General features: G+C 49.0%; 1 protein-coding gene across 6 annotated transcripts in view; it reads left to right on the top strand.

Annotated features, from left to right (window-relative positions):
* Positions 1-13,466, top strand: part of TRIO (trio Rho guanine nucleotide exchange factor) — a 340,446-nt gene that overhangs the window by 315,065 nt on the left and 11,915 nt on the right. For 4 of the 6 annotated variants that reach the window (XM_073237759.1, XM_073237756.1, XM_073237760.1 and 1 more), the window contains 8 exons: positions 708-797; positions 1,377-1,469; positions 2,200-2,250; positions 2,563-2,640; positions 3,539-3,730; positions 5,638-5,815; positions 7,977-8,773; positions 12,867-13,114. In XM_073237759.1, coding sequence (XP_073093860.1) covers positions 708-797; positions 1,377-1,469; positions 2,200-2,250; positions 2,563-2,640; positions 3,539-3,730; positions 5,638-5,815; positions 7,977-8,773; positions 12,867-13,114 — 1,727 coding nt within the window. Of the gene's footprint in view, positions 1-707; positions 798-1,376; positions 1,470-2,199; positions 2,251-2,562; positions 2,641-3,538; positions 3,731-5,637; positions 5,816-7,976; positions 8,774-9,253; positions 9,756-11,599; positions 11,836-12,866; positions 13,115-13,466 lie in introns of those variants that run through there. The other 2 variants (XM_073237765.1, XM_073237769.1) reach the window with 2 other exon arrangements.

Here is a 13,466-nt window from a genome sequence, read left to right as displayed (position 1 = left end):
AGGACCTCTACTTTGTCATAAGGGTGTTAAAAAGAGATATACACCATGGTTGAGTTTTAATAAAGTGCACTTTCAGTATTTTATCAAGAACATTCTGAGGTGAAACTGGCATTTTGTTGCTGTAAATATGTGGTGACTAGTATTTGCTAAAATGCCAGCATTTCACCCAACATTGTTTTTGCCCATCAGTGCAAATCGTAGTGCAGTGGAAAGGCAAATTTTGTTTTAGTACTATCTCGAAAACAGTTTTGACCTAACGGATCCCCTGAAAGGCTTCTGGAACCCCCAGGGGTGTGCACACCACACTTTGAGGATCACCAGATTAAGGGATGGCACACTGTCTCCCCTTTTTCTCTGCCTTCAGCTTTTGAGATTGAATAGTTTTTTCTTCCCGACTAAAAACAGTGAGAACCATGTGAAAAGGCAGCAGGAAGTCTTCATTTAAGGTTAAGAACTGTGTCCCTGCACTGCCTCTGGTATTTGCCGGGCGAAGTGAGGGGTCTGGTATATCTGAGGGAGCGATAACCGGTGACTGTTTTTGTAGCCAGGAAGCTGAATGCCGATCTACATTACGAATCTGGAATGTGCTCCCAAGGGCTAAGCATACAGTTTTGTTTTCAGGGTATTTCCTTTATGTGCTGTGTGCTCGCGTATTCTAACTCAGCTTCCCAGTGTTTTAACCCTCTGTTTGCCTTTTTCATTCCTAGGAGAGAAGGTTGCACATGTACATAGTTTATTGTCAGAATAAACCAAAGTCTGAGCACATTGTCTCAGAATACATTGATACCTTTTTTGAGGTAAGCCCTACCATAGAAACTAAGTATTTCTTAATCTTTTCTTACAGTTGATTTCAAAAAACTAAAACTTCATTTGGTGCCCAGAAGACTAAGCAACCCTCAAGAAATTAGCCTTAGTTGTAAGAGTTCTAAACCTGTATTTCTTGCCTATAAATCAGAGAAATGAGTATGAATTCAATCTGTGATCATCTCTCTTAGCATTCAGGAGACTGGGTCATTGTTAAATTAAGGACTTTTTAAAAATCAGTTCTAAAGTTGATTTCAAATTCAGAACAATTCATGATTTAAACTTGTCACCTAAAAACAGTACGCTTGTTTTCATGGACAAAAGAAAGCAATTGAAGGAAGGTCTTTAAACAAGCATAAAAGATGGTGTTGAAAAACTTCTCAGAAAGATTACAGAGTAAAACTTGGACATACTGAGAAACTGCATCGCACTGGCCTCTTCTCTGCAGTGTGACCTCTCTCCTCATTGCTTTTACTGTGGGGTTGTTTGCATTTCTGACAATGATAAGAGTCTAAAAAAATGTCTTTTGAAAAACAACACTTAATATCTTGTTTTCTCCTTTAAAATGACAGGACTTAAAGCAGCGCCTTGGCCACAGGTTACAGCTCACAGATTTGTTAATCAAACCAGTGCAGAGAATTATGAAATATCAGCTGTTACTGAAGGTAAGGTTTGCAGCGGGCAAATTCTAGTGTCCAGAGTTTGTTTGGAGAGAGGATGAGACTCGGCCAGGGGCAGGACGGGTTTGGCAGAAGAGGAGCATCTTTCTTATAAAAAAATTAAGCAGTTTTGTTATTTCTGATTTTAAATATTTCAGAGTAGTTTTTTTAATTTAGGAAGATAACATACACTACTTTCTCAATTTTTCACTTACATCAAGTTCTGAATCAAAATGCCAAAGCACCCTTTTTTCCCAACCTCAGATCCTTAAATACTAATGATTTTTACTCAGCTCTATCGACCTTACATATTTTCTGATCCTCTTGGAGTCTTGCATGGAATTAAAATCTCCATCCCTGCCCACTCTGCTCTCCTGGCCCAGCAGTCACCCTAGATTTATTTCAATTCCTACGTACAACTACAGGCAGAGTCACACACTTCTCTATGATAAGAGTGATTGTTTAAGTCTACTGCTGTTGCTTCACATATAAAACTTAGAACCTGCATATAGAGACAAGAGGAAAAAGGGAACCATTACCTGCTTGGATAGATGTGGTTGTCTTTGTGCTACTGCAGCTCGAAATCCACACCAGGACACCTTTTCATTGTGTTAGTGGGAGGAGAAAGTGAGAAAGTAGAGCAAGGCTCCTAGCCCAGTGCCTGGCCTGTCGTGAGTGGTCATCCTGGTACTGTGATCCTCACCATTGTCATGGCCTCCTCTCATTTCCCCTGCAGGACTTCCTCAAGTACTCCAAGAAAGCTAGCTTGGACACATCGGAATTAGAGGTACATATATCCTGCTAGGCCCACCGGGCCTCCCCACAGGCTCCCCTCAACTCTGTAAAAAATTTTTTTTAGTTTTTTTTTTCCTTTTACATCCCCCACCTCCCTAACCCCCATGTGTCTTCTAAGCAGCCTGTCCCAGGGAGGGGTGGCTGTGGGGGGTGATGGGACGTCTCTCCACCACATGGGTGTGCCCTCTGCATGCTGCGGGGTGGGAGGGAGAGGCGCTGGACCTGGAGGTGTACTGGAGGGTCAGCATGCCAGCTTGTCCCTGCAGGAAGGTGACCTTCACTCTGCTTTCTCCCCCACCTGCAGAGAGCCGTGGAGGTCATGTGCATAGTTCCAAAGCGGTGCAACGACATGATGAACGTCGGACGGCTGCAAGGATTTGACGTAATGCAACTGTTCTTTAAACTTACTCCTCTGGCTTCCATCACTTTCCTCTGTCTTGGATTATTTATTTCCACATGTAGAAAGCTGATCCTCGTTGCTCGGTTTTGTGTCCTCTCTCCCTGTACTTCAACCTGTTTGATACTCCCTCTCAACTCCTTTTCGGTGCTTTTTGAGGCCCTTCCCCTGCTCAAAGCCCTGCGGCGGGTGATGGACAGGCAGGACTGCTCCCTCTTGGGCCCTCTGCTGCTGCGACAGCAGGAAGGGTGGGAGGCAGGGGCGTATCCCACATCCCCAGGAGCCTGACTTCAGGGTTACTTGCTCACTGTTAGTCTAGCAGACTTGTCTCTGGGTTGCCAGGCTATTCATATTATATATTACCTGTTTGTATCCCAAAGATTTTCAGAACCAGAATCATCTTGTCTTTTAATTTAATTATTAAGTAAGGAAATGGGAGATGTTTTTCTTTTTCTTGCCTGCTGTTTCGCTAGAGAAGTACGGTTTAAAGTTCTAGTGCTGGGCTCTCAAAGAGCCCACACAGACTCCCTGGGAGGGCTTCTGAAAACTCCGGTCTCTGTGCACTTCTGAGGGGTCCTGCGGGGTCCAGGTGTCACTGGGCAGGAAACCACCCGGCAAGAACTGCTCTTCCTGTGTGAGCTAGTCGTTAGGTCTACCATCAGTCTTTGATTGTGACCAAGGCCAGTGATTTATACAAAGGTTGATAAGAACCTTATTTAGGTAATTATTCTGTTTAGAGCCAAGAACTCATTACAGTAATATAAATTCTTCAGCTCTATACATTAATAGAAGAAAAATAGGTTCTGTGGGAATAAGAAAGAAACAGAATTTCATATACCTTGAAATGCAATGTTTTCTCCCCTTCCCTTGCCCTCATTTATAGGGTAAAATTGTTGCCCAGGGCAAGCTGCTCTTGCAGGACACATTCTTAGTCACAGACCAGGACACAGGACTTCTGCCTCGCTGCAAAGAGAGACGAATTTTCCTCTTTGAGCAGATCGTCATTTTCAGCGAACCACTTGATAAAAAAAAGGGCTACTCCATGCCAGGATTCCTGTTTAAGAACAGTATCAAGGTAATGTGTGTTTGCCTGCTTCCATGTGCTACTTGCTTCCTGGACCCATCACGCTGATGAACTGTTTTCATTTCAGTGATGACAAGTCCTGATCCTTTGCTTATTAAATATTTAGAGAATTTCCTAATACATTTCTGAACCTTTAAATGACTCTGTCACTCTACTGTCTGTATTCTCGAGTGGCCAACGTCTAAAACACATCTCCACGTGACCACAGCCATTCCTCTTCACCATGAGACCTCGTTCATTCTTGTGTACCACCTTTCCTAGGCCTGTGTACAGCATACTTAAGTTCAGAGGCACAGATGGGGAGCTCTGCTTTAAGACCAGACTAGAAGCTTACCCAGTATCTTACCCTTTCCTTCCATTCAGTGAGGACACACTGTACACTCTGTGCTAGGCATGGAGCTGCAGGATTGGACAAGACAGTTAAACCGTGCCCTGGGGTAGTGTACTCTCTGATGGAAAAGAAAGAGAAATAAATTAACAGACGAAATAATTGCAAATGGCCTTGAGTCTCATAGAGGGGACAAACCAAGGGGGAGATAGAGACAAGCAGAGGAGGCTGAAGGTCCCGGCAGAGAGTCCCTGGGAGATGCAACCTGCCCACTCTTCCCATCCCCCCAGTTCCTTCCACCCCTGCAGCTGTGTGGGCCCCAAGGTCAGAAGGGAGATGTGCTGCCCTGTATTGGGACCCCCTACCTGGAGCTGCCAGGGCTCCATGAGGGATAGGGAACCTTTTAGGCCCTCGGAGCCCTTAGGCCTCAGCGCACAGGCAGGCCACTGCACCTTCTTGCCTCTGCCCCCAGTAGCCTCTGTGTCCTCCCGCTTTGGGCTAGGGGAGGCTCTTCTGTCCACTGGTACCTGGAGAGGTATCAGGACGGCTGCCTGAAGCTGGGCCCAAGGCCTCTCCAGTCCCACACTGCCCACCAGCCTCTCCCACCCTGGCCATTGGAGGCCCCACGTGGTTGTCACTGTACACCCATTGTCACCTGGACCTCTTGTTCTTTTCACAAGTACCTTGACAGAAAATCACCCCATCACCATAGAAGTTCTCTTCATATATTATTTTACATATCCTGCTTCTATAAAATTATTTTATATGCCATATCACATATAACTTAATAGTATGTTATATTATAATAATATTCAAGATTTTTTAAATGGTGTCATTTAATTCCTGGGGCAGTGAAGTAAGGTATAAACACTGGGTGGTTTACATAGGAGTTTGAAAACAGGTAATCCCAGGGCCACATTTCGTTAATATTCAAGCTACTACTTAAACTCCTGGTAATCCCACGTGCCTCAGTTAAAAGACTCATTGAAAAGCTCCAAGATAAAATTTCTGAGTCAGAAAAAGTTGTTTCAGTTTTGACAAAGGATGAACTTTACTTAGCACTTGGCCAGTGGGAATAAATATGCTTTGATTTTTTTTATTGTATTAACTAAAATGCACATAACATAAAATTTACCATCTTAACCATTTTTAAGTGTACAGCTCAGTAGCATCAAGTGCATACACGCTGCTGTGCAACCAGCAACCACCGTCCATCCCCAGGACTCTCTCCATCTTGCAGAATGGAAACTCTGTCCCCATTAAACCCTAATTCCCCACCCTCTCCAGCCCCTGCACCCACCATTCTGCTTTCTGTCTCCATGAGTTTGATTACTCCAGGTACCTCATCTGAGTGAAATCATAACAGCATTTGTCTTTTTGTGCCTGGCTTACTTCACTTAGCATAATGTCCTCAAGGTTCATCCACATTGTGGCATGTGAGTCTGTCTGTTTTCAGGCTGGATAATCAGCCATTCGATGACTAAGCCCTATTTTGTTTATCCATCAGTCGATAGACACTTGGGTTGCATCCACCTTTGGGCTCTTGTGAATAATGCTTTAACTTTTTAAGGTGAGTTGCCTTTGCCTGGAGGAAAATGTGGAAAATGATCCCTGTAAATTTGCTCTGACGTCAAGGACGGGTGATGTGGCAGAGACCTTCATTTTGCATGCATCCAGTCCAAGTGTCCGGCAAACATGGATCCATGAAATCAACCAAATTTTAGAAAACCAGCGCAATTTTTTAAATGGTAATGTGTGTTCTGCTACTTCGCACGTGTTTTCTTTCCCTAATGTACACATTACTATTTCTGTTTCTCTTCTCTTTCCTATTACAGTAACGACAGGATGTATTTAGCACAGACTGTGTTCTAGGTAGTTCCAAGCACTGTCCCTATATTGCTTCATCTCATCTTCCATATATTACACAACACAATGAGGAAGCTGAGGCTCAGAGTGGATTACTAATTTGCTCGACATCCCACAAATTGTGGCAGAGTCAGAATCCAAGTAGGCCATCTGGCCCTTGGGTGTGTGCCCTCACCACTGCATGTTCCGCCCCGTGCCTCATGGTCCCTGTGCCGTAAGCGATCCCAAGCCCTGTCCTAGGAAAGGAATGCATGAGAAAAACCAAGGCAGCGGGTGGAAGTGGCCAGAGATGTTGGAGACATTCTCCAGTTCAACTTTAAAACCTGTGCTCCATTGCATTGCACATCCATACCTGCCTCCTCCATTAAAAAACAAGATGTGTTTTTCTTCCCAGCTGCCTTGATTTGAGTGATTTTAGAGGAGCTCCACACACCTCCGGGTAAATGTCTTCTCCACAAGGGGAGTGACCATACTGGCTTAATGGAGCAGACAATTGCCTTGACTCTTTATATCCGTGACCTAGAGCTGCTGGGCTCTCTGTGACTGCTGACTTGGACTCTGGTGTTAATTTGGTGGTCATCAAAGAGCTTTGAGAATTCAGTCAGAAGCTAAATACTCCTTTCTGTCCTTTCTTTGTCCTTTTGTCCATCTCCACATTCTGTGTCTGTGCCCTAATCTAGTAGGATGTTGTGATTTCTCTGTTACTGTAAAAGCACCTTCAGGCCTCACATGATGTTCAGGAGCCAGGAATACAGGCACTCTGTGCAAGCTCATGGTTACATGGTATCTTTGGCCATGTGATCATCAGCTGCCTGGGTGTTAACTCATGCTTCTGTCTGGATTGTAGATTGATCTTTTTACTCGCAACTAGAACTGGATGCATGGCGCTCAAGGACAGTTCCTGTGCATGTAGAAAAACCTCTCCCTCCTAGGAGAGTGCACAAATGCAGTTCTCTTTAAATGTGGTGTTCCTAAGTGGTGCATTATATGCCCATCCACAGCATGTAACTATTGGGACATCTCTAAGCTTTCACCATTTTCTTTAAAATGAAATGAGCTGCCTGCCTCTCAAAATGCCAGCATGAGTAGGCCACGCTGTTGAAGTTTACTGGACACTGTCCGTGTAGAGAGTGATAATGCCTACTCCAAATGAGTGAAGGCCATCAGGAATGGAGCTGAGCTCCAGCCACGGCTGCCCGTTCCTCTCTCCCCTCATTCCTGTAAGAGGCCACGGCCAACACGGGTTTCATAAAATGTCATTTGGCTCCAGGATGCTTTTCTCACATGCCTGATGCCTCCCAGGCAGGAAGGGGCTACACCTGATTGTTGTGTCTCTCAAAGGTTTTAACACTTAGGAATCTGTGTGTTTCCATATATCTAATTTGGAATGTCTCCTGCAGATGCTTTCATAACAAAACAAATCACTGAAGTCAGACAGCTTCGTGACCCACAAAGTTCTCTTGGGGCTCTCTAACCTTCCCTTGTCTCTCATGTCCAATCTGCCGAACAGGTGGTCCCTGACACTGCCTCTGTGTATGGCCACCAGGAGCTTGTTTCTGGTTTAAAGAAGACCTTTGTAGTGGCTAGACTAAGCCTTCCCACCACCAGGGAGCCAGCTGGTCCCTGTGAAGTCCCCGTCAAATCTGCAGGCAGGGCACCGGCACTGGCGATGCCCTGCCCTTGGGCTCCTTTTCACCTGGCAGGGACCCGAAGGCCCTGCTCCCAGAGCCTCCCTGCGCATTCACATGTGCTCAGGGGTGCTGCAGCCCAGCCACTCACTCATGACTCCTCCCTTGATCAAGTCAGTTTCACTGAAACAGGAGCTTAGCATTGAGGACTTTTTGCTGTCTTCACTGGTGGAGGGCCTCCAGGATGGGTGGGTGTTTATGGGGCATGGTGATAAGCAGTTGCATGGACCACCCGTGATTTCACTGGGGATTCAGACCAGCATTTCCTTCTGATCGCGTCTTTTGCCTTTGCCCTATGGCAGTACTTTCCTTGGTGCCCCGCCTTGACGCTCTTCCACGCTGTCATGTTTTGCAGCCTTGACATCACCCATCGAGTACCAGAGGAACCACAGCGGGGGCGGTGGGGGCGGGGGCGGCGGGGCCCCCAGCGGAGGCGGTAGCAACCACAGCGGGGGCGCCAGCAGCTGCAGCGGCCTCCCCAGTGCGAGCAGGAGCAGACCCTCCCGGATCCCCCAGCCCGTCCGACACCACTCCCCCGTGCTGGTCTCCTCTGCAGCCGCGAGCCAGGCAGAGGCAGACAAGATGTCAGGTACGTCCGCGCCCGGCCCCCCACTGCCTCCTCCCAGCAGCAGCGCCGCCCCCGACGCGGGCCCGGGCCAGCCCGGCAGGCACGCCCCTGGCAGAGAGGCCGAGGGCCCCGAGCGAGAAGCGGAGCAGATCCCCAAGATGAAGGTGATGGAGAGCCCCAGGAAGGCCGCCAACGCTGCGGGCGCAGGCCAGGATGCGGCGGCCCGGGACGCGCGAGCCAACCCCGACGACAGCCGCTCCCGGAGCAGCCTGGGCCCCTTGCCGCTGGGCAAGCCCAGGCCCGGGGCCGGCTCACCGCTGGGCTCGCCTCTCGCCACCGCGGGCCCCCCTCCGTTCAGCAAGGAGCCCTTTGCCCCCAGCAGCCCCCTGCAGAAGGGCGGCTCCTTCTGGAGCTCCATCCCCGCCTCCCCCGCCAGCCGGCCGGGCTCCTTCACCTTCCCGGGGGACAGTGACTCCCTCCAGCGGCAGGCGCACCGCCACGCGGCCCCCGGCAAGGACACGGACCGCATGAGCACGTGCTCCTCAGCCAGCGAGCAGTCTGTGCAATCCACCCAGAGCAACGGGGTAAGAACGCCCGGCGGCCTGCGCCCACGCGCCCCGCTGCCTCTGTCGCGCCAGCTCTTCTAAACCTGCGCGGCCGCCGTGCTCCTACTAACCCGGCTCTGCGGCGCTGCGCGGCGACGCCGCCGCCCCTCCGGCGCTGACAGGTGCACGCCGCCAACAGCGCCCCTAACCCCTCCAGCTCGGGGGCCGGCGCTGCCTCGTCTCTACTAACTCGCTCCTTGCTTTGTTTGTGTCTGCCTAATACGAGAAAGCAGATCAGATCATTAACCTTCTGAATACGGCACCTCTAAGTCTTCTTTACGTTTTCTGACCAGCAGAATATCTTGGAACTTCCTTCTCACCCCTGCCTTCCTCACACACAGTTTTTTAGAGGGGTCAGTGTCCCTGCTGTCTACCTCCTGTTCAAATTGAAACCTGTACACTCTAAGCTTTTGCTCATCGCTTCAATGTGCTCTTTTATACCTTAAATTATCTTTGCAGCGTTTTTGACTCATCTGCTGAGAAAAAAAAAAAAATCCCTCAAGGAAACTTCCAACAGCAACTCAAAGCAAACTAAGCTGACAAAATGGGGGGAAGGAATCTGTCCAGTGGAAATATTTGCTCCCCCCAAATTCACTCTGGAAGAGAGAGACTGCCTTCGGGCACCTGGAGATGGGGCTCCTGCCCCGCCCGGCGGAGGCGGAGGCAGGGCAGGCTGGCTTGCAGGCGTCCTGCGTTCTGTCCAGCAGGGGGCGCAGTGCGGGCGCTGCGGCCGCGCTCAGCCGAATGCTGCCCGTCGCCGCGCTGTTCTCAAAACAGAAGGGTTGCTGCGGTGGGTTTTCCCCCCATTTTGTGGGTTCCTCACTATTCTCCCCAACTGTTTACTACACGGCAGATGGCCTGACCCGTAACTCTTTCCTAAGGGCGTGTGTGAGGGAACAGAACTGTTCTAATGAGTGTATGTTTGATTGCTTTATAAATTTTTAAATACATTTCCCTAAAAGGGTCTGTGTGTCTCTTTATAAAAAAAAGAAAAAGAAAATCTGGCTTTTGCATGTCTGTCTCTCTCTTTCTTCGGGGCTCCTAATAATGCCTTGTTCGGGTTGACTTGGTCTTAACCTTCCCTCCTATTTTTGTCGTATGTTTTGTTAAATTCGATCTTTACATTTAACTGAGGAAGAAATTAAGATGGGTCTTGGTACACATAAAGATGCTTAAGTCTTACTCTCAAAAATAAGTGGTTGGGGCAGGCATCTCCTGCAGTGGCTGTCACAGGGTCCCATCTGTGTTATGGGTATCTTAATATGTCCTGAAGAGGGGCTTGGCTCCTGGTTGAGTTTGAAATGCTAGGTAGGCAGGCAAGCATCAAAACACAATTTCAGCCAGGGGAGAAGATTCAGAGGCCCTGAGACACCATGCCTGCCTGCACCCAGCTGATTACAGCGGGTGCCGCTGTGGCCTTGCAGTTGAGACCCCCAGGGGTTTGGCCAGGGAGCAGCAGCTCTTGAGCTCATCCCAACCTGGACGTTTTCCCCTTAAGTACCCAAGGAGTTCTTAGAGTCTGTATCTCAGAATGAACCTCGGCTGCTCAGTGCAGGAGCCCAGCTGGTCCTGGGCACCTGTGCATGTACAGGAACAACAGCCCTGCCGGGCCCTCCCAGGACATCCACTCGGAGGCAAAGGCACGGTCACAGATAGCACAACTTCAGCAAGTGTCAGGCTGCGAAAGTTGCCTCTTATTTCGGCCTCTCACTTTTCCTTATGTGGTACCAGGCAGGGAAACCTGTGGTGTTTAAGATGAGTCAAAATGTCCTACAGAAATGCCCTGGAGGACTGGGAAGACTGCTAGAGGCCTAAAATGGGGATTTGAAGACGTTCTCTAGGACTCTTATTCTCAGTTAAAAGGAACTGTTGCCCTGCCGTGCTCCATCCATTTGGACCATCTTATCCCCCTGGCGGGTCAGCAGTGGCTGCCACCTCCTTGACCACTTCCATGGACCTGTCTGCAGTCACAGCCAAGCAGGCGGGCCTAACCCTGGTCCGGATTATTCTTCTCTTAATGGGTACCTTCTGGAAAGTTCTGCCGAGAGCAGGAGTGGCATGGATATGGAGCAACCCAGACAGTGATTGTGCCAGCCCCGGGGTGTGGGCACATAGTATCCCGGCACCCACGGCCCAGGCAGCAGTAACAGTGCAGCCCTGCCTTTCTCCTGGATGCAGGGGCTTGTAGACTCCTTGCCTTCACCCTGGAAAGGGTGACGATCGAGCCCGTTGGCAAGGCAGTTGTGAGCATTAAATGAGACCAATTTTAATTGCCTAATAGCCTGGTACATAGGAGGCGTTCAGAAAATACTGATAACTGTTATTACCATAGCAAAGTGCTCAAATTATGAGACAAGGCCTGGTATGCTGTGTTACCAAAAGTGGCTGTGCCACAGAGATTGTTTTTTGTGTACATATTCTAGCAAATCTGGCTTTGTAATCTCAAAACTATTGGGTGTTGCTGAATGAATCAGAATATACTAAAGTTCATGCTAAAAGGATAAAATTGTATCAACAAATATGAGTGGGCAAGCCAGACACGGACAGTGTGGGCATCCACAAGGGGTGGGAACATGCCACAAACTGCTCAGCCAAGACTGTGAAGAGAGCTTGGCACTCAGTGGGTTTAATTTAAATATTTGCTGTGGGTCTAGATTCATAGCCCTGGGCCCCAGCATTCCCAGCACGCTGCTTGTTGTCAGTGGTCAGCCATCTGCTCCACTGTGTCCTGATACCAGCTCAGTAGCCCAGGGCTGACAGGCATATGGCAGGGTCGTCTAACAGTTGCATCTACACCAACCCAAGATCTGCCCTAGACACCTAAGAGCCCAGCAGAGACTAGTGTCATCGGAGTCCTGGGGATCCATGAACATCGAGACAATGCTGGTGGAAGCCTCAAGAACCATCTAACAGGAGCAGGCTACCTGACGCCGTTTCCCACATCCCAACTGTTGAGAAAGGGGATTGGGCAAGATGTAGCTCAGGACGTGGCAGCTGTCTCAGCGTCCTCCTCCCCCACCACCCCGGGAACAAAAGGGGGCCACTTGGTAAATGAACAGTTTGGGACAAATACTGTCGTCTGTGTTTCTTCTACTCAGCAGCTGACACTGCTCAGTTTATAGGCCTGGGTAGGTGGCCTTGAGAAATTATCTTTGCTATGCTTTTGCAGTCTTGCCTAATTGAGTTACAGAACACGGATTGAGTACCTGCTGCCTGTCAGTCACTGTGACGGACATTAAAGACATAGTAGTGACCAACAGAGTCGGGTACTGCTGGAACTCCAGAATAAGGGGAGGTGGGCTTTCTCACACCAGGGTCAGTTCCTGAAGCTTGGCTCATGGGGCTGGTGGCATCCACAGCTGATCCGCAACGCTACACAGTGTTCCCACAGCAACAGTGCCTTTGGGACCCTTGAATCATGCAAACTCCTAAGAGGGCCACCCACTGAGGGACGCTTTAAAGGAGGCAGAGTAACTACTCATAAGAGCAGAATAGTAGTTGATCTACTCTTCAGGTATCCACACTGTTTTCAAAGAGAAAAAGGTGGAAATGATGGTGCATACCAACAACTTGTCATGATCCTGGAATACGCATTCCTGATGAACATTTTACCAGGCTTCTGCATAAGCTAATCCATCAGTGAGCTGAAGAGCTGCTCTTTGTGGCTTTTTAATTTAATAATATTTTTTTAAATGAGCATGATAGTCACAGTGACATCACTGTGACATAGATATAACCCAAAATGTTACCAACGTGAGAGGACTGAGCCTTCCTTTCGAGGTCCAGAAAGATGGGACTAAAATAATGATCAAGCTTCCAAAATAATGGGTCATCATTACAGTGATTAGTTTTTAGACTGTTCCTAAATTGCTTTCTAGAGAAATCCTAATTTTCAGCCATTGGAAGAGGGGGACAGGGTTAGCCAAAGAATGTGGAGTAGCGCAGCGTGCCTACACCTCTGCAATGAGCCCCTCTCTGGGTTGCGGTGCCGCAGCACACAGTGGCAAGCAATCCCATGGCATCAGATCGCATCTCAGTGGCCATTGCCCTGTCTCTCTGTCTCCCTGTCCAGAGTGAAAGTAGCAGCAGTAGTAACGTCTCCACCATGTTGGTGACACACGATTACACGGCGGTGAAGGAGGATGAGATAAACGTCTGCCAAGGAGAGGTCGTTCAGGTTCTGGCCAGCAATCAACAGAACATGTTCCTGGTGTTCCGCGCCGCCACCGACCAGGGCCCCGCTGCCGAGGGCTGGATCCCGGGCTTCGTCCTGGGGCACACCAGCACGGCCATCATGGAGAACCCCGATGGGACTCTCAAGTGAGTGCCCGGCGGGGCGGCCAGGGGAGGCCACGAGCGCAGGGGAGGCCACGAGCGCAAGGGAGGCCTAGAGGCCTGGGAGGGGGCAGCCCTTGAGAGAGAGTGCTGTCGTCTGTTAGTATGAGTTCATCTCTAAGCACCATGTGGTGCCCCAAAGTGAGCATGGGGTGACCTTTGTCTCTCAGACTTAGGCTAACAGGTTCTTTTCACAACCTGCATTTGCAAACACACGGCTCTTTTAAGCCACTAGATAGAGCACAATAATATTTTTGTTCCCAGGGGTCTTGGGTGGGGTGGAGGAGCAAGGACCTTGCAAGGATCCCTAACTCATTAATCCATCATGCAGAGGGTA

This window comes from Manis javanica, chromosome 1 (genome assembly GCF_040802235.1).
Source record: "Manis javanica isolate MJ-LG chromosome 1, MJ_LKY, whole genome shotgun sequence".
Taxonomy (NCBI): Eukaryota; Metazoa; Chordata; class Mammalia; order Pholidota; family Manidae; genus Manis; species Manis javanica.
The sequence above is the reverse complement of the archived record's forward strand: the minus strand, read 5'-3'. Positions and strand labels throughout refer to the sequence as shown.